Below are 18,229 nucleotides of genomic sequence, written 5' to 3'. Positions count from 1 at the left end.
AAATACATATCGATATGAGTTTTGGTCCATATCCCCCACCCCTAGTGTGACGGTCATTCACAGCTCTGAGGTAAATGGAACTCAGCAATATCTGCTAACACATGTCTAAACGTCCACTTCAGTACAAGTCATCAGTGTTTGCTTTGGGGGAAGATAAAAGTACACTTACAAGATAAACTTGCAAAAGCGTTTATTCTTCAGAAGTCAAACAGTGCGCCTTGAGTGCAACAGAACAAAATAAAACCCCAAACCTTAAGAACAGCAGAAACATATAAACTGTTATATTTTTTTTTAGCTAGTGTGAAGTGCAACCTTTATTCCCCACAGGAGGTAAACCAAGATGTGATTTCAGCTAAATTCCAGCAGATAGTGCTGGGAAGTCTTCTGGGTCATTCGGGTTTGGAGCTGGATCATTTTCCTGGTAAGATTAACACAAAAAGCACAAAATGTATTAACACACTTATAAAAAAATGTATGTATATTCCTTGAATTCTGAAGGACTAGAAATTTTAGTTTTTTCCTGTCTGCTTGAATGCATAAAGCCATTATTGAATGGAATAAAAACACAAAACATCCAAAAACTCAATGAAACAAATTAATTGAAAAAACAACAACGTAAAGCGTCATTACATGTAAGCAATGTCAACGGGCAGGTCCAATACAGTGCTGAGTGCCAAGTGCAGACTATAAAACCAGAGCTTGTTGAGCAGCTGAATTCTCCATGGTACTGAGGAAGTGATGCCTCTTTTAGTCTGCATCAGGGGCATTCTGTTCATACTCTATTGTCCAGATTGTTATTTTCTAAGAACAATGCTCATTGTTTATTTGATCATTGGGAGGTGCCTGGCACATTGACTGACTTTTCAACGAATGCATTTCACAATAAATTAATGCTAAACTCAAATGCACATGTAAAACAAAGCGATACTAAAATGTTCAGTTATTGCTACAACGTGGTAAGGGGTCCCATCTAGTTCCACAGGGATACACTTCTCCCATGTTGCTAACATACCCTCTCCATTATGGGTTTGGCTCTCTCTGGACGACTAGTCTGACCACCTCGTCCTCTTCCCCGACCCCCACGACTGGGGCGCCCGAGACTCCCAAAATTGATGTCCAAAAGGGAGGTGATGTCGTTCACAGACCTACGGAGGAAGTGGCTATCATCTTCCATGGAGTCTTCAGGACTCTCTTTGAGGTTCTGAGGATTAGAGGCCAACGGTTAGCAGTACACAAAAACGGTTTCCTTTAGTCAGCAGCTCAATTCTGAAAAAGTTTGTTTTTTGATAAAAATGCCCATCCCTGTGCATACCTCAGTTATCTCACCGTTTGTATAGTTTACAGATTTCTAAAGAACATCACAGACAGATAAAGCTTTCAATAATGTATCTTAGAAGCTAACCCTTCCTGCCAAATCACAGATGTCTCTTTCATCAGTGCTCAGTTGACCTGTGATACGAGAGCTTTACATACTCACCTCCAGGTGTTTTGACTGGTGGATAACCTTGGCTTTGGAGGGAATCGCGCTCTCTGCTTTGCGGATATTAAACTCCGCCTTGGGACGACTGACCTCCTGCAGAGCCTTCCACTCATCCAGGGTCATTTCCATGGCAACCTGGACCACCATCTCGCCATCTACTTCTATTGCCCTGTCATGATTGGAGAAAGTACATGTTTCAGTTCCCTTTCTGACATTGTCTACACTTTGAGGCTTGAAGAAATTAAAATACATGGCATATTGTCAGGAGCCAGCAGGTGTACTAAATGTACCAAAAATGACTAAGTCTTTTTTTTTTATTTATTGTTGCAACATTAACATATGAAACAATGTATCCACCATATAAATACAAAGTGGAAGATTTTGGTTCATTTTTATTCAATTAATAACTTATCAACTTTCACATTACCTAGATGTTTCTGCTGTGCCAATACACAAGAGCCAATTTCAAGGTCAAGAAGTAGTGGCTACTTGCTGCAAGTGGTCAGGGATAAATTTAATTTAAAAAAAAAATGTATTTATCCATGAGGAACTTCATTTGTGTAAAAGAGCATCAGTGCACATGCAGCTAAAAAGTTGGGGATACACTTTATTGTCCCCATTTGTCTTGGACTCGAGAGCTGCAAACATTTAGCTGTTCCTACAGCACGATCAATAAATAATACAAAATTAAATAACAACCCATAACAATGTAAACAGAAGTAAATAGCGATGACAACCATAAGTACGCCACATGTTGTAAAAAAAACAACCAAGTAAGAGAAAACTCATACAGCCGAAGAATCCTTATTCAGAACTCTAAATGAGGTGGGCAAAAACAAGTTTTGAAAATGGTTCAGTTTGCATCGGGGGACTCAGTTTTGTCAGAACAGACAGCTTAAACATTGACTTCATGGCAGCCTGCACCAGATGAAGCTTACAATTTAACAGAGAGATCATCATACCACGCCAACATCCCATACCTGATGATGCTCTCCAACATAGCCTGATAAAACCAAAACATTATGGTAAAAAGGACTTGAGCTTGTATAGCAATTTTCTGGTCTTCTGACTCCTCAAAGTGATTTTTACACACGTGAAAAGTGTCCATCAGTATTAACTACCCCACAATCACTGAGCCACAGCCGCCCACCCCCCATTATCTTCTGATCCACCTTAAACACCTTGAGCCTGCATAAAAAAAACACAGTCTTCGCAGTAAAAAAAAAGAGTGATGAGTTTCATTCTAGTTTTAAATAAGCTGAAAAGAAAGAGCAGAGATTCTGGATTTTCTGTCTCTATTTTACAATCTATGACTCAAACAAAAATGCATGATTTTTTGAAACTATGTATTCTTAATGTTAGACAGACTTTGACTGCAGACTGATATATCTGCTACTGAAACAGCTGATGTCGCACTGGTATCATTGTTAAGACAGATGGTGTTACTCACTGATTCTCCTCCTCCACAGGTATTTTGGGTTCCTCAGATTTGACTGGAGTATCAGACGTCACTTCCATTAGTTCGCTTCACAAAAAGAAACATTGGCATAGAGAAGTGCGCCGTTATGTGCCACAGTATAGATGTTGTCTTTGCCATGTTGTTAAGACGTTCCCTTACCCTCCAGCTTCATCAACACAGCCCCAGTTCCAGGGTCCTCTGCCCCCTCTCTTCTCCTCAGGAGAGATACCGCTGCAATGAAAAGTTAGAAAAGCTGTCAATAAACCATTAACAGAGAATAAGAGCATGAGCTTTTAGAACTTGCTGGTTGCTTCGTCACAAAAAGATGCCTTACGTTCCATTGTGTCGATCATACTCTCTTTTGCCTCGCAGGTTGAAGTTGTCAGGGTTCCTCGTGTACCCTCCTCCACCCCTTGGTGCTCTCCTACCTCTGAAGCCCCCTCTGCCTCTAAAGTCAGAGTCCACATTGTAGGAAGGCCTGGGGATAAATAAGATTTAAACCCAGTTACTCCTCTCCCAGATTCTTCATTTCAAACTCAACAGGTGAGTATTGCTAGACACGGGGAGTCTTTGGACGGTGGTGGTAGTATACTGAATGAACAAATGCAGCGTCTTGAAAAAACACGTAAAAAGATTTTGCCTATGAGTACGAAAACTTACTGAGAGACGGAAAACTCCTGAGGGTAGTCCACTTGGGTGGTACTACGGTCCCCAAAGGCAGCCCTCTTTGTGCCACTGTGGGCCTCCTCTCTGCCATCTCCGCTCTCCATCACAGGTCCAGGACGTGCCTGCTGCTGCTTGCGGACTGAGGACAGAAAGTGTAAAGAGGAATAAAAAAAACATTTGGAAAACACAATGTCTAAAAAAAACCTCAAAAGTGTTTATTAGACATTTAAAATTCCCAGCACTCTTAGTTTAATTTCTAATCACGCTGTTTTTTCTTTTCAAATCTATTGATTACAGTCATCACACATTTCTGTCTTGACAACAGGATATAATGGGTCTGAGAAAATCAAACATGAATAAGGAGTCCAATCAAAATGTTTATCTTTAAATTTTAAAAAAAAGGAATAACTCCACATGAACCACCTTTTAGGGAAAGTGTTCAAATGTTTTATTGCAAGGATGGCGAGCAGAAAAAAATGCATCTAAAATGTTGTTTAGCATGTACTAACTATACCCTTTCAAATGCAGATCTTGGGAAAAAAAAAGAAAACTCATGGTTCTAAGAAATGTACTCCAGTCACAACACATCTGTTTTTTTACCCAACACAACAAAAAATGTTTTGGATTTTATTTTTCTCTACACTGGTAAACTGTCATTTCAGGAATAACAGCAATGTATCAAAACAGATGTTTGAGCTTTAAATCCAAGTCAATGTCATTTGGCTTCAGGTGACCCCACAAAGAAAAGTGAGGACTACCCACCCCTGACAGTCTGCACATGTGCCCAGCAGCTTTGCTGACATTGCACCATCAGCAGCTGACAAAGCCTGAGCAAACTGCCCGTTCTTGGCTGGACTGTACAATCTAGAAACACCAGCAGCTACCAGGGACATTTGGGTTGTGACACTACAATGCAGACAAGCTTTCAGCTCACCGGGGATGGGGTCTTGACTATTCGACGCCATGGGGAGGCGTCTGTCCTTCTGTGATTCCTTATGACCAGGTTTCTTCTGCTTGCCTTTCTTATCATCTCCTTCTTTCTTGTTTTTCTTTTTCTCCGTTTCCACTTTGCTGATCAGGTCGAACGGGTCAGCATCGTCATCCAGAAGATTCCCGAACCTGTTTGCCACAGCGCAGCCGTAAGCGTCCGGCAGCATTTCTATCCTGTGTATGATGAAGGGGAGGGGGGGGGAAAGTTCAAATGTTGATTTCCTCCTCAAGATGAACGGATAACTTTCAAAAACCAAACAGCGAAAATAAAACCCCAACAACGGAAAGGAGCCGCGGGTGATAAGTTGCTGCCCCTCTGAACATCAACTAAATGCACACAAGAGTTTTAGGATAGTTTTAATTGCTTGCACGTGTGGAGACAAACGACGCCACGCCCCTCTGCTCATCGATTGGCTACTCACTAATCAATATTCATTGCACAGACTTGGCTCAAGTCCTTTACTAATGTTGCATTAAATTCTGCTTACATGGCAAAAGTGCTGTGATTCTTAGTCAAATGTAGCCAAGACTAAATTTACACAACAATAATGCAACTGTATCTAATCAGATCTTAACTTTCCACTTACTGGTGAAATATGTTTCACAATTATTTTTGCTCGTTTAAATTATATACATTGGACGCAAAAACAGATATTGCCACCTAAAATATGCACAAATCAGGAGAATAAAGAGATCTAAGAGGTTCAGTAACAACCTGCTAACTCTTCTAGATAGGGCTTTGGGATATAAATGGGCAAAAGTATCAGCTAACTAAATTTCAGAATGAATATTTAAATCCTAATTTAATTTACAGCAAGTACAAATATCTCAATATCAATCAATATCAATACTAATGTTGGCTAGGTGTTCGGTTTGACAATATGAATAAGCAAGTATTTGAGCTACCTAATTAGCATATTGAGATTGTTACGGCTAACTGTAGTGCAGCCACCTTTGGCTTCGTTTTAGGTATTTTAGTGACCGACGACCTTTAATTAAAATATCAATTAGTCGCCCTGAAGCCCAGCTCTGCAGCCCTGCTGTACTTTAGTGGCTACGCCCATTATTTTTCTTGACCTACAGGTTATGATGCTGGAGGGTTGCTGCAGCAGGTTCTTTGTGGCGAAGAAGACAACTTCCTTCCCTAACCGGTAGTAGGATTATATAACAAACAAAAAAATGATACGCATGAATATTTAATTGTCAATGCAGCATCATCACATTCATATTGTGGCTATGTTACAGGTTTAAGAATGAAGCAACGCTCACTCTCGGTGCAACACATTTATTTCCTGTAAGAAATATGAAAAATACAGTTTTGATCAGAAGCGTCACGTACTGACTACTACTTCTGCTCTGTCGGCTTCAGCTACTGAATACTGCTACCTTGCTATTACTTTAATACTTCATAAACAAGGGCTAAACCATACTACATCTTAGAATACACATGAACACTTACATACATTGAACGTTTCACCCACTGTACCATACTTGCTCCTCATTTCACAGGTTACCTAGTCAAAATACCCAGGCTAATTACTCAAATACACCTATTAACCATACCTTTACAGGGCATACAGGTAAGTAAGACTGGCTATGGCTACATTGTCAAATTAACTTGTCAAATTACTCCTTTAGTATATTACAGGTAAGTACTGCATGAACACAAATGCCATGAAAACCATGAAAATAACAGTGGTTAGTCCACATTAATTGAGAATAAAATGTAGGCCTATGACTGTCTTGTTTTCGTAGCTTATTGTAAGTATGCCTCTATACGCCTACACACTATCAGGTTACAACATTTTCATCATTTTATCAAACCTGCCGTCATCAAAGTGGCCTATAGGCTACATCTTAGTATTAAAATTAAACAACAGGATATTCTAAAGAAGGCATGTTTATGCTCCTTGTGTGGCCTATTACACTGATTTTACTTAACGGAAATCTGTGCACACTTCAAAATGGTTCATGAACTGCAATTTTTTTTCTGGGCTAACCTAGTGTTAAGATAAAACTGGATTCCCCTTCATTGACCATTAGATGAATGATCACACTGAAAAAGACCCTCTGAGTTCAATAAAGTACAAAAAAACTGTGTCACTCTATTTTACAAAATGAAATTTGGCTTCATCTAGTGGTCAAAGCGAAAAGCACAAGTCAAGTGGTGTCATTTGTATTCGACAGGTTAGGTTTGGGAGTTATAGAAACGTGTATCCCTGTAACAGTAAGCCTACATATCACATCCGGGGACACACAAAAAAGAGTATATAGGCCTAGTGCATGGGGCCATTGAAATGTATTGATATCATGAACTTGATTATTTAGGCCTATCAACAACAAAGAACTGATATTTATTAAATACTCTGGTAAATGTCTATTTGTTAGTGAATCTGTATAGTCTACATTTTAGAGACATAATGTAGGCCTGCATCATAGTAAAAATACATAGGCCTAGTGTTTGATTGCCTTTTTCGAGTAAAATGTGAATGAATGGAAAACGAAAAACATGCTGGCAGCAAATGGAAGAGCTAATAAAACAACAGAAAAGTCTCTGTTTCACTGCAGTGAAGGGAATGGGAAACTATGACTGCACACTTGTTTTCAGTAGCCTATTCATACCACTGCAGAGCTGTAACCTTTAGGCCTTTGCTAAAACCAAACTTGATCAAATTAAATATCCAAATTAATGCCAGATTGTTTTTAATTGATGGCATCATTTATTCAATTATTGATGTCAGCTTCAAGAATGTGTTTTATAGCAATTTTTGACATTGCCATTAACTAATCTTTAAAAAAAAATAAAGAATTGGCGGCTTTAGGAGAATTACAGAAGAGTTCAATTTAATTTGTTTAGTCATTTTTTTCCCTTAAAGGCACATAGCCCTCTGTATCTATGTTTTGTCACACAGTATGCCCTTTGTTCAAATAGGTCTATTTCCCCTCCTAAATGATTACGTCACTTTGGCGCCTCTGGGTCCACCGTTGCCCTTCCCTTTAAATTGACACAGAAATGTAACAACATAAACAGACGCTCCAGCGCGGGAAAGAGCCATCTGCTCGTCTGCGATGAAAAATTAACCGCCCTTTACTTTGATTGGTTAACGCGCGGCACGAACGTACGCCTCCCGATCCTCCTCATTGGCCAATCTTTATTTTAGCCGCAAGAGCGCGTCAAGTGTTCAAATGTCATTGGACAAAAACCTCTGCACCAATCAACACACAACAGACTGTCCTCAGCTCTCTCTATTGGCCAAGTGGATCAATGTGGCCGCTGCGATTGGTGCGTTTGACACGTGGGATCAGATTCCCGCAGCTGATTGGTCAGTTCACTGCTCGGGCGCGATTTTGCAACGCGGGACGACGCTCCTGTGGGCGCACACCGGCCAGTTCAGAGGACCCTCTGCAACAAGAAGGAAACTAACAATCATCACCTTTCTGACTGTATCTTTTTGACACTTTGTAGCGAAGGACGATCTTTCTTTTTTTTCTTCCTTTCTCACACCTCTTTGGAAATGAAGGAAATATTCACTCCAGACTGAGAAGGCGCGCTTATTTATTAATTTTAGCCGTACTTTGTTGAGTTACAAAGTTATACCGCTTTCAGTTCATTCCCTGCTTTGGTGTGACATCCTCACAATGACCGAGAACAAACACCCGCACGTTATTTTCTGCAACGACTCTCCCAAACGAGTTCTGGTGTCTGTCATTAAGACCACACCGATCAAACCGAGGAAGGCTGAGGCCCTGACACCTACAAGCCCCGGGTTTAGCGACTTCATGGTCTACCCGTGGAAATGGGGGGAGAACGCCCACAATGTGACACTCAGCCCTGGATCTGTAAGCGGGGCTTCTTCACCTACCGGGACCCAGACAGCGAGGGAGGCGGACACGGCTCCTTCACCTGATCAGGTCGGGGTAAGAGCGACTTACTGTGTGCGTAATGTTTTAAACGCTACATGTGGTGTGAATGCACAAGCTGAGTGTGCAACTTTTAAAAAAAGTATATTGTTTATTAATCATGTTTTTTGAGGAAGTTGACAACAATACCGCCCAAAAATACTGATGTAATTCATTTATTATAACATGTAACTTCATTGTAAAAGTCTCTAGTCCAGCTGTAGGTAGAGAGCCCTTCAAGCATCATTATATTAAAAAATATATTTTAGAAACAACATCTGTCACAGTAGATGGACGCAGTCTAGAGAAGAACCGACACTTTGATTCGAAAGGATCATTTCAAAGCTTGCGTTTGTGTGAAGTTGGCCCCCAAAATATGGCCAAGATGGAGAGTCATTTAACAAAAACGCCCGCGCAATAGGGTGTGACATGGTGGATTTTAAACCCCAGTTACTTCCTGGTACTGGAGCAGCTGCTCTTACATGACGTCTAATCGCGCGCCAAAATGTAACCGGATGTGAATGCATTATGATCAACCGACGTTTGCCCTGCTTCACTGTGACACGTGAGATCAGCTCAGAATGAGTAACATTCATTTGCATTTCACTAAATGACGCTATGTTGACACGATGCTCTTACTACAGGTATATTTGTAATGACTAAGTATCAACTGAGATCTTCATTAAAAGTGTACCCTGGACTTTATTCACATGTTATTCTTTTGAGATTATCATACAGTGTAAGAATATATTAGCTGTATTTGCCAAATCATGCTCCACATCTGCATGTGGAAATACTTATTTAAAGTGTTACTCATTTAGTTATAAAAACCCTTTCTGTTATTTTGCTATCAGGATGGAATCCGCAGAGGGCGTCCACGGGCTGACACTGTCCGAGAGCTCATAAGCGAGGGGGAGACATCATCCAGCCGGATCCGCTGTAACATCTGCAACCGAGTCTTTCCCAGAGAGAAGTCCCTGCAGGCTCACAAGAGGACACACACTGGTGAGGGAGACTGAATAGCAAAAAAAAGCATTTCAGTATATTGGCTTCCCAGTTCCTTATGTGAATTTTTAGGTTTTTTTTTTACTGCATGTATCATATAAGCAGAACTGTGTCATAACAAGTTAACTATAAAGCAATGAACATTGCCTAAAAAAAAAATCTCTTGTCTCCTCCAGGAGAAAGGCCCTACCTGTGTGACTACCCAAACTGTGGGAAGGCATTTGTCCAGAGTGGTCAGCTGAAAACGCACCAAAGGCTGCACACTGGAGAAAAACCCTTTGTCTGCTCTGAGAAAGGTAGGTTTGAATGTATTTTTTTTTTTAATGTGTGTACAAAGAACATACTATTATGCTGAATTGAATACTGTTAAAGGGAAAGTGGAAGTTAAGGTTGTCTCACTTTTTTGGGACTTTCCAGTGGTGTGAAATATAGCAAACAGACTAACTGAAGTATTTCTACTGAGCGAGCAACAATTGATGCATTTGGAAAGTACCTGATAACAGAACAGAAGAAACACAGATCACACCGACTCACTGGATTATTATTGCTTTCTTTCAATAACATAACTAATACACAAATGGTCAGGCAGTCCACGTCCTTTCTGTTCCAAATCACACATCCACTACTCTCACTGCAGTTATTCATATCTGTGTCTTTCTCTGCAGGATGTGGCAATCGGTTCACTCATGCTAACCGTCACTGTCCCAACCATCCCTTCTCTCGTCTGAAGAGAGAGGAACCAAAGGAGGGTCAGGGCAAGGCCCAGTCTGTGGATAATAAGGCTGTAGCAGAGTGGCTGGCCAAGTAAGAGAATGCTGCAGATACCAGTCCTCTTTTCTGTACCAGGAGCCTTCATGTCATTAACTGCTTAAAGCTGTATTTCATCATCCTCCTCTTTGTTCGCGCAGGTACTGGCAGACCCGTGAGCAGCGTGCCCCTACCACCACCAAGCTGAAGGCTCAGGGGAAAGCAAGAACAGAAGACCAAGAGCAGCAGGATCCCATGGAGTTTCTCCACTCTGATGAAGAGAACGGGGAAGAGGACGAGCCCATGGAGGAGGAGAAGGGCAGCCAGGGAGGAGGAGGAGGAGGAGGTGCCGCGAAGCGCCGCCTACAGGAGCAACGAGAGCGTCTCCACGGCGCTCTGGCACTCATAGAGCTGGCCAACAACCTGTCTCCCTAAACACCCACTCACTCCATGATCCCGGACTCCCCCTTCCCCTTCCCCGTCCCTCATACCTCCATCCCCAACCCGCCTTCCTGCAGTGTGCTGTAGCTACAAAATGTTCATAAATGCAGATCGATGACTAGTTTAGACTATTCCAATCAAGTTGCGAAACCAGACTTTGAGAAAGAGCTGAATTGGCCTGAGATCAGTGTTAATGCACGACCACCATCTACACCCCCCACCCACAGCAGCAGGAAGGCACAAGCTAAAGCACCTTATTCAGCTTCCATTTTATCCTTTTAGGCTGCTATAATTGTAGATTTGACAACATGAAGAATGTCTCGCTTTCTTCTGTCTTCTAAAGGCAAAGAAAGTGTACCTATTATGTTTTGATCTGTTTTGTTTGCACTTTGATGGTAACGAGTTTTTTTTAAAAGTATATTATGAGTGTGTATGACTGATGTATATATGGATTAAGCTCAGATGGACAGAATGATACAGGGTGTGGTCATACATAGAAATTATTAAGTTGTGTTCCAACTGTCTGATGTCTCGCAGGTTTCATCTCCGGCATTGTTAAGCACAGCATCACTGCCACGTGTGACAGCAGTGGCTGTAGGAATGACTGAGACAGGTTCCGACAGACTGAGATTTGATGTTCACCTACTCGGCACTCTCTAAGGAGTATATGCATAGGTGGAAGACAGGAGAGAGAAAATAAATGTCAGGGTAGCTGGATCAGTTTGGCATGTAACATAGTCGTTTTTTTTATATATATATTGAAATTAGAGGTGATCATTGCAAGCCTAATCCAAAGGTCTGGTTATAGTCACAACAAACCCCAAACTTGAACACATTCAGCACTTATCTCTGCATCTACAGAACTTCCCAAGGCCATAGGAAGAGTTGAATCCTTAAATTGGTATTGATTTTTTGGTTTTAAGTACCAAAAAAGCACTGCAGGCAAATTTGCACATTATTTGTGCTAATTAGATTGTGTCTCTCTTTCACTCAGCTTTCTGTGAAAAATGGCTTATCTGTAGTTTTTTTTTTTTCCTTGATTCTATAAATCATTAGTAACATTGTATTGTTTTAGAACAGGTGATATCAAAAATGATTTAAGTTATGACATTTGAACAAGCTTACTGTCCAGGCATCATAGTAGTATATGTCATCTCATTTTCAAAGGCTAAGTTATGACATACATTTGTGTTTATCCATATCTTTGGTTAACATGTCTCTAAGCGTATAGTTATACATCCTGTTGATTGCAGTTGAGCACTTAAGTCTTGGATTACGCTTGCAATGCACTGAAGGTTAAATTAGTCATTCAGTACTTTTCCAGACAATATGGCACCCGGGTTTCAGAAACTGGTTTGTGTAGTGCTGGGTGCTCTTTCTTTAATTTTAAAGCAACACTACATCTTTTCAACACTGTATAAAGCCTCTCATAACTTCCCTGCCCCTGGTTGCTTTTGGGACACCTGCACCAATAACCTATCAGTCAAGCTATGTTTGAATCTGTCTTAATTTACAAATGACCCTTGTGGAGTTCAAGTGAAACTGGAAGGCAAGTTTAATGTTGATAATCAAAACACCAAATGATTTATTGTACCCAATCATAGTATATTTTGAAGCATTTCTAACCCGTAGTCTATTTTGTGGTTTGACAAGAGTATGGCATTTAATATATAAACATTGTGTTTGTTAGAATATGGAGTGTGCACAATTTGTGGAGAGCTTTTGAAGTTGAATTTTAGTTTCAGTTTTGTCCCTCTAATAATATCCTCCCAACAGTTGTTGTTTGTGACATGTGTAGAGCTTGCTTGGTAGACATTTATTCCACATTTCAAAGATTTCTCTGACAGACTGTCCACACTGTTCTAAGATGGCTGGTTTTCAATAAACATTCACTGAACCTGACAAAAAAAAAACATGCACTTACTGTCAATTTATTCAGTCATGATTTCATAGTAAGAAAACATCAAATATATAAAAACAAGTTATGTGTCAGTTGAATGATTTTAAAAGAATATAAAAAAATAAGTGCAGAAGATAATACGCTCCAATATGGAGCAGAACAATGCCACCTAGTGGTGAATGCTAAAACATCGTCCATTTAATTTGTGGAGAACCTCCCTTTTGAATCATCTGTAACATGAATCTTCAGCTCCTCGTTGTTCCCCTCAGATGGTTGGATGTTAAAGGTGAAGTATGAGTACATTAGTCCACCCGACATACTGCAAGACAAAAAGATAAAACCATGACATTGTTAGGAAATAAAAATGTGTCGTTACCACTTAGCTGCCAGAGTCAGAATGTGTTTACCTAACCCTACTTAACCAAATATGATCATATTCATATTTTGATACTGGTCATGTAAACAGGTCTTATTTAGAATGCAGCATATTCTAGTTAAGAAATGGGAGTGATATTGTAATGAATATCAGCACTACTGTGATCCAGTTGTGCGGCCTCATGCCAGAGATAATGACAGAAATGCGGATATCCAGAACAACATCTCAACCTTGGGTGTAACATTGCTTTTATACAACAGGTCTAAGACCAAAAGAAAAAAAATATAAAAAAAACAACCAACTAATAACTTTTTTAAAGGCGGTTGGCAGCTGCAGAGCAAGATTTTGAAATTGAGGACGCACCACCGTGTTTCAAATCGGAAGACCGGAAGCATTTTGGCTTCCCGAAGACAGAAAATGAAAGAGGTGAGAAGATAACAGACAAGACAAAAACTGTGTGCAAAATATTGCAAGAAGACGGGGAAGTACACAAATAACACAACGAACACGACGCAGCATTTAATCGACACCACAATGAGAAGCTCCAATCACCTCTCCTTGTTGCGAAAAAAAACCCCAAAACACATTAAAAGGCCAAACACCTCTGACAAGTGGGTTTGCAGCCCCTAAAGGAATCTTTGTCAGTCATTATTTGTCTACAGTCTCATTTTGTAAAATTAAATGTGAGAGAATCGTATCGTGAGTTGAGTGAATCGTTACATCCCTACTCGGCCCACATCTCACAGTGTGAAAAGTCCCATGTGCTAGGCTTCTCTTTATCAGCCGGCATGGAATACCTCTAGCCCAATCAGAATACTTTGTCAGAACTAACTGTTGTATAATAAGTATTTTAACAGTTTAAAACACATGGCCTCTTGCCAGGAAATACGGTAGTACTTCTCAGATCAGAATGTGCTGAATGTGTCTTAATACTAAATGATGGATCATGGTGTATATCCCACTTGTCATATTTGGAAAATGCTACAGTAAGATAAGGACTCAAAGTGTGTATCAAGACAACATGCACACATTGTGTGTCTGTTCTTAAAACAGCAACAGGTATTTTCAACATTGAACAAACTTTTCAATCTGTGGGTACATCCTCTTTTTTTTTTTATCTGAATTTAAGTTTAGGTCAGAATTTAAATTGAATGATGCAAATCTGCTCTTATAAGACATGAAATAAATGAGTGATTAAAATGTTATTGCCTCATATGGTTTTGTTGTTTTGGCTCATTTAACTTTGCTGGCAATGTCTTGTAGTTAGGAAAAGTTATAATGCAATGATTATAAAAACAATAAAATAAAAATAATACTAGAAAGGAAAAAAAGAAAATTCTTACCAAATACTGAGGCCTAAGAAGTTTGTCCATGAGAACAGGTAGTCTCCACCCACAAAGACGCCAATGTAGGCTACTGCAACATTCTGGAGAAAACGTAAATGATTACACAAGTTAACGGTGATCTTCTTTGTACTAACTTGACCGAATAAAATGTAAAGATAAAACTCTTTCCGGCTGTGAATCATTTCCTGTACGTTACTCGGCTTGTGAATTTAAAGTAAATAGTACTCGGTGCAGATCTAGTTCCAGGTGTAGCCTTTAGAAAATGTTCAAGAACTCTTTACATTGCAAGTTCAGCCGTATTGAGCGGTGCTTACTGGTATTTTTTATCACTATGCTAGGTCTACAAAGAGTTTTTTTCTTATCTGTTTTTACCTTTATTGCTCCAACCACTGCGGTAGTTAGTGCTGAGTTATAATAGCTGCACAGCACTATGGAATACATCAGCACGAACCTGAAAAGGCATAACTGAGACTTTAAACACTTGGCAGATGTGGTAGTAATTGAACAGCATGAACAGATGTATAGGCACATACCCCATGAAGCAGGAGACAAGGAAACAAAAAATAAATGTGGCTTCAACCCAGTCTTCAAATGTGACTGCCTGCAAATCAATTATACAAGGTGGTCAGGTGAGAGAAAAATGTACTGTTCTAGGCATAGAAGTACACACACACAGAGTGTAACACAGTTAATATACATACCTCATGTAAATCTCCGGTAAATGCACTTGCCAAGAGAGTGGGGATGATTATGATTAGTGCATTGTAAAATAAGACACCATACTTCCCAAGACCCTGAACAGAAAAAGAGGAAAATATGTAAATATGTACAATAATGAAAATCATCCACACAATAGACTTACAGAGATGAATGTGAGCAAGTTCACCTGAAAACAGTCAGTTTTCCTGCATGTTGTACTCATAATTCTTCTCCTTTTACTTTTTAAAGCTGAATAAATCAACTATCGTTAGTATTCAAATCATGTTTAAAATGTTGAATGTTTGTGAGTGATTGAGTCAACCTGTTGTTCCTTTATGTTTCTGTATGTAGACTGTGTGCACTCAAAGTGCAGTCGAGAGCCTGTTTACTTAATGTAATGCTCAACAAACTAAACAAAAAGAAAACCTTTGTTGACACCTCAACAGTAAGTACAATCTAAACCAACAGATTTTTTAGCAAAAGCCTACGATGCAAATACAAGCGAGAACACATTCAAAGCTCTTTCTTTGGCAGTGCAGCTGCAGTGTAATATAATATATTCTAACCTTCTATTTGTCTGGCACTGGACCGTTAAAGACAACCAAATCAGGCAGGTTACCACACCTGCTGTCAGGAAATACAATACGTTCATCTCTATTTGTACAAAAAGTGCAGGGAAACTCGCCTCAGAGCCAAGTTTCTTCTTGGTGTACACGCTGCTAGCAGCGGTGAAGACATCATTGAGCAAGATGAAAGTGTATCCCTCCACATCAAACGCCAGATCAGAGCTGGATGACAGGAGAGACAGAGGGAAAAGCACAAGTGTTTTGGGCTAACTCTTGCCATTTTTTTAAGCAATATATGAACCGTTTCTATTAAATTTGTTCACTCTAGAAATCCATACCTTGCAGCAACCATGGCACCAAGGATAATGGCCGCAACACTGTACACAAGGCGTTTTGGAAATGTTTTTCTAAAAGCAACAACAGAAAAACTCAGATAAATACCTAAAAACCAGAATTCACTGATTCTATGTGTCTCCATAATACCTAATGTACTGTTCCTTTGAACCAGTTATACTATAATTTTTGACAAGTCCAATTTCAATTATAACCATAATTAGCAAATCAGAGATACGTACATCAATCAATCTTTCTTTATAAAGTGCAAATTCATCAGATATGTTATCTCAAGACACTTTGACATCGTACTCTTTATTTTATTATTTACAATGACACAGCATTAAGCTACCACCACGAGCACAGCACTAAGCAACATTTAGCAAAGTAACAGTGACAAGTCAAACAAAAAAAATCAGCCATCTGCAGCAACTTTGTTGGGTTTGGAAAGTGGGATAGAGGTTTAGACAAACAGAGCAACAAGAACAAACTCATGTAGTCTTACCTGAGTATGTATACTTCCAAGATCATTGTCATCAAGATGGTGAATTTCCGTAGCACTGTAAACATGGGCAAACTGTAAAAGACAAGACGTTTGAGCACTGTGACACTGGAAGGTAAATATCCACTGAATTAGGTAACAGTGAAAGCGGATGATGACCTGAGTTTTTTAGTGCTTGCAAGTCCTGTGATATGGTTCCCAACATATAGCAATGGCAGAGGGAAAATCTGGTAAGACAGCCAAGGACAATATATTGGAAAGTTAAGTATAGTTTGATAAAGAATAATGATGGAGACAAATGAAACATGCTTACCTTTAAGAGAATACTGATGTCAAAATCTTGAAATTGGACTGTTTTGCTCTTTTTTGCAACATAAAGGACAACAAGAGTGGTGGCCATCTGAAAGTAACCAGAAAGTAACTTATTATCTGAAAGTAACCAGAAAGTAACGTATTATCTGAAAGTAACGTATTATCTGAAAGTAACCAGAAAGTAACTTATTATCTGAAAGTAACCAGAAAGTAACTTATTATCTGAAAGTAACTTATTATCTGAAAGTAACCAGAAAGTAACTTATTATCTGAAAGTAACTTATTATCTGAAAGTAACCAGAAAGTAACTTATTATCTGAAAGTAACCAGAAAGTAACTTATTATCTGAAAGTAACCAGAAAGTAACTTATTATCTGAAAGTAACCATATAGTAACTTATTATCTGAAAGTGACCATATAGTAACTTATTATCTGAAAGTGACCATAAAGTAACTTATTATCTGAAAGTGACCATAAAGTAACTTATTATCTGAAAGTGACCAGAAAGTAACTTATTATCTGAAAGTAACCATATAGTAACTTATTATCTGAAAGTAACTTATTATCTGAAAGTGACCATATAGTAACTTATTATCTGAAAGTAACCATATAGTAACTTATTATCTGAAAGTAACTTATTATCTGAAAGTGACCATATAGTAACTCATTATCTGAAAGTAACTTATTATCTGAAAGTAACCATATAGTAACTCATTATCTGAAAGTAACTTATTATCTGAAAGTAACCATATAGTAACTTATTATCTAAAAGTGACCATATAGTAACTCATTATCTGAAAGTGACCATATAGTAACTTATTATCTGAAAGTAACTTATTATCTGAAAGTAACCATATAGTAACTTATTATCTGAAAGTAACCATATAGTAACTTATTATCTAAAAGTAACCATATAGTAACTTATTATCTAAAAGTGACCATATAGTAACTTATTATCTGAAAGTAACTCATTATCTGAAAGTAACCATATAGTAACTCATTATCTGAAAGTGACCATATAGTAACTTATTATCTGAAAGTGACCATAGTAGTCTTTTAGTGTGGAAGAAAAATCCACACCTTGACAACTTACCTGTCCAATTCCTAGACACATGTAGGAGGGAAACCTGGGGGGGGTAAAAAACAACATCAGAGGACAGGCTAAACATGAGTCCAAAATGAACTCACTGGTAAACAAGCTTTCCTCCATTGACACCAAGGGTCGCCAATAATGACAGGACGATAAAGCGACACATCAGCCCTACCTGAAAGTGGTCAGCACGGTTTTATTCACCACCGTTAGAATAAACGAGCTGCCGGCGTAAAACAGCGCGGAGAGGAACTTAAGCTGTCCGGAGTGTTCAACAGCTTCTTCCTGACTGACTTTGGCAGACATGTTTAGATACTAAAAGGACTCCTATTAAAGTTGTTTAACGGTGCGGTAAGTCCTTGCTGGATGGCGGGGTCCACCCTTGAGAACCAGCGTCGTCGAGTACATTACTGTGGA

The 18,229-nt window shown here is 39.2% G+C and overlaps 3 protein-coding genes across 6 annotated transcripts; 1 reads left to right on the top strand and 2 right to left on the bottom strand.

Annotated features, from left to right (window-relative positions):
• Positions 1-173: 173 nt before the first annotated feature.
• On the bottom strand, positions 174-4,953 carry LOC132974579 (intracellular hyaluronan-binding protein 4-like). Its single transcript, XM_061038731.1, has 8 exons — positions 4,540-4,953; positions 3,600-3,744; positions 3,274-3,417; positions 3,099-3,170; positions 2,931-3,005; positions 1,478-1,649; positions 1,013-1,201; positions 174-418 (listed from the first exon to the last, which is right to left on the bottom strand). Exons 1-8 carry the CDS (start codon positions 4,760-4,762, stop codon positions 353-355), a joined length of 1,086 nt encoding a protein of 361 aa, XP_060894714.1. The 5' UTR covers positions 4,763-4,953; the 3' UTR covers positions 174-352.
• Positions 4,954-7,973: 3,020 nt separating this feature from the next.
• Positions 7,974-12,600, top strand: znf367 (zinc finger protein 367). Of its 2 annotated transcripts, none has more exons than XM_061038729.1 (5): positions 7,974-8,513; positions 9,350-9,500; positions 9,677-9,796; positions 10,166-10,304; positions 10,409-12,600. In XM_061038729.1, exons 1-5 carry the CDS (start codon positions 8,235-8,237, stop codon positions 10,680-10,682), a joined length of 963 nt encoding a protein of 320 aa, XP_060894712.1. In that variant the 5' UTR covers positions 7,974-8,234; the 3' UTR covers positions 10,683-12,600. The 2 variants fall into 2 exon arrangements, with proteins under 2 accessions (XP_060894712.1, XP_060894713.1); XM_061038730.1 differs by having other exon boundaries at positions 7,975-8,507.
• Positions 12,601-12,603: 3 nt separating this feature from the next.
• On the bottom strand, positions 12,604-18,229 carry slc35d2 (solute carrier family 35 member D2). Of its 3 annotated transcripts, none has more exons than XM_061038726.1 (12): positions 17,988-18,229; positions 17,816-17,849; positions 16,724-16,810; positions 16,570-16,637; positions 16,414-16,485; positions 15,914-15,982; positions 15,695-15,797; positions 15,012-15,104; positions 14,844-14,911; positions 14,683-14,761; positions 14,308-14,390; positions 12,604-12,907 (listed from the first exon to the last, which is right to left on the bottom strand). In XM_061038726.1, exons 1-12 carry the CDS (start codon positions 18,116-18,118, stop codon positions 12,787-12,789), a joined length of 1,008 nt encoding a protein of 335 aa, XP_060894709.1. In that variant the 5' UTR covers positions 18,119-18,229; the 3' UTR covers positions 12,604-12,786. The 3 variants fall into 3 exon arrangements, with proteins under 3 accessions (XP_060894709.1, XP_060894710.1, XP_060894711.1); XM_061038727.1 differs by having other exon boundaries at positions 16,724-16,839; positions 17,988-18,065; XM_061038728.1 differs by having other exon boundaries at positions 17,803-17,849; positions 17,988-18,056.

The sequence above is a fragment of the Labrus mixtus genome, chromosome 5 (genome assembly GCF_963584025.1).
Source record: "Labrus mixtus chromosome 5, fLabMix1.1, whole genome shotgun sequence".
NCBI lineage: Eukaryota > Metazoa > Chordata > Actinopteri > Labriformes > Labridae > Labrus > Labrus mixtus.
Note: the sequence above shows the minus strand (reverse complement) of the source record. Positions and strands in the feature narration are given on the sequence as shown.

Bases quoted from the DNA above. Each gene is read 5' to 3' on its own strand.
- LOC132974579 (XM_061038731.1), bottom strand. From the start codon at position 4,762: ATGCTGCCGGACGCTTACGGCTGCGCTGTGGCAAACAGGTTCGGGAAT. The intron at 3,418-3,599 runs GTAAGTTTTCGT...ATTTATCCCCAG, and splicing joins CAGGAGTTTTCCGTCTCTCA to GCCTTCCTACAATGTGGACT. The intron at 3,006-3,098 runs GTAAGGGAACGT...CTTTTTGTGAAG, and splicing joins TGTGTTGATGAAGCTGGAGG to CGAACTAATGGAAGTGACGT.
- slc35d2 (XM_061038726.1), bottom strand. From the start codon at position 18,118: ATGTCTGCCAAAGTCAGTCAGGAAGAAGCTGTTGAACACTCCGGACAG. The intron at 15,983-16,413 runs GTAAGACTACAT...TGTTGCTTTTAG, and splicing joins TTGGAAGTATACATACTCAG to AAAAACATTTCCAAAACGCC. The intron at 14,762-14,843 runs GTATGTGCCTAT...ATGCCTTTTCAG, and splicing joins CTTGTCTCCTGCTTCATGGG to GTTCGTGCTGATGTATTCCA.
- znf367 (XM_061038729.1), top strand. From the start codon at position 8,235: ATGACCGAGAACAAACACCCGCACGTTATTTTCTGCAACGACTCTCCC. The intron at 9,501-9,676 runs GTGAGGGAGACT...TGTCTCCTCCAG, and splicing joins TCACAAGAGGACACACACTG to GAGAAAGGCCCTACCTGTGT. The intron at 9,797-10,165 runs GTAGGTTTGAAT...CTTTCTCTGCAG, and splicing joins CTTTGTCTGCTCTGAGAAAG to GATGTGGCAATCGGTTCACT.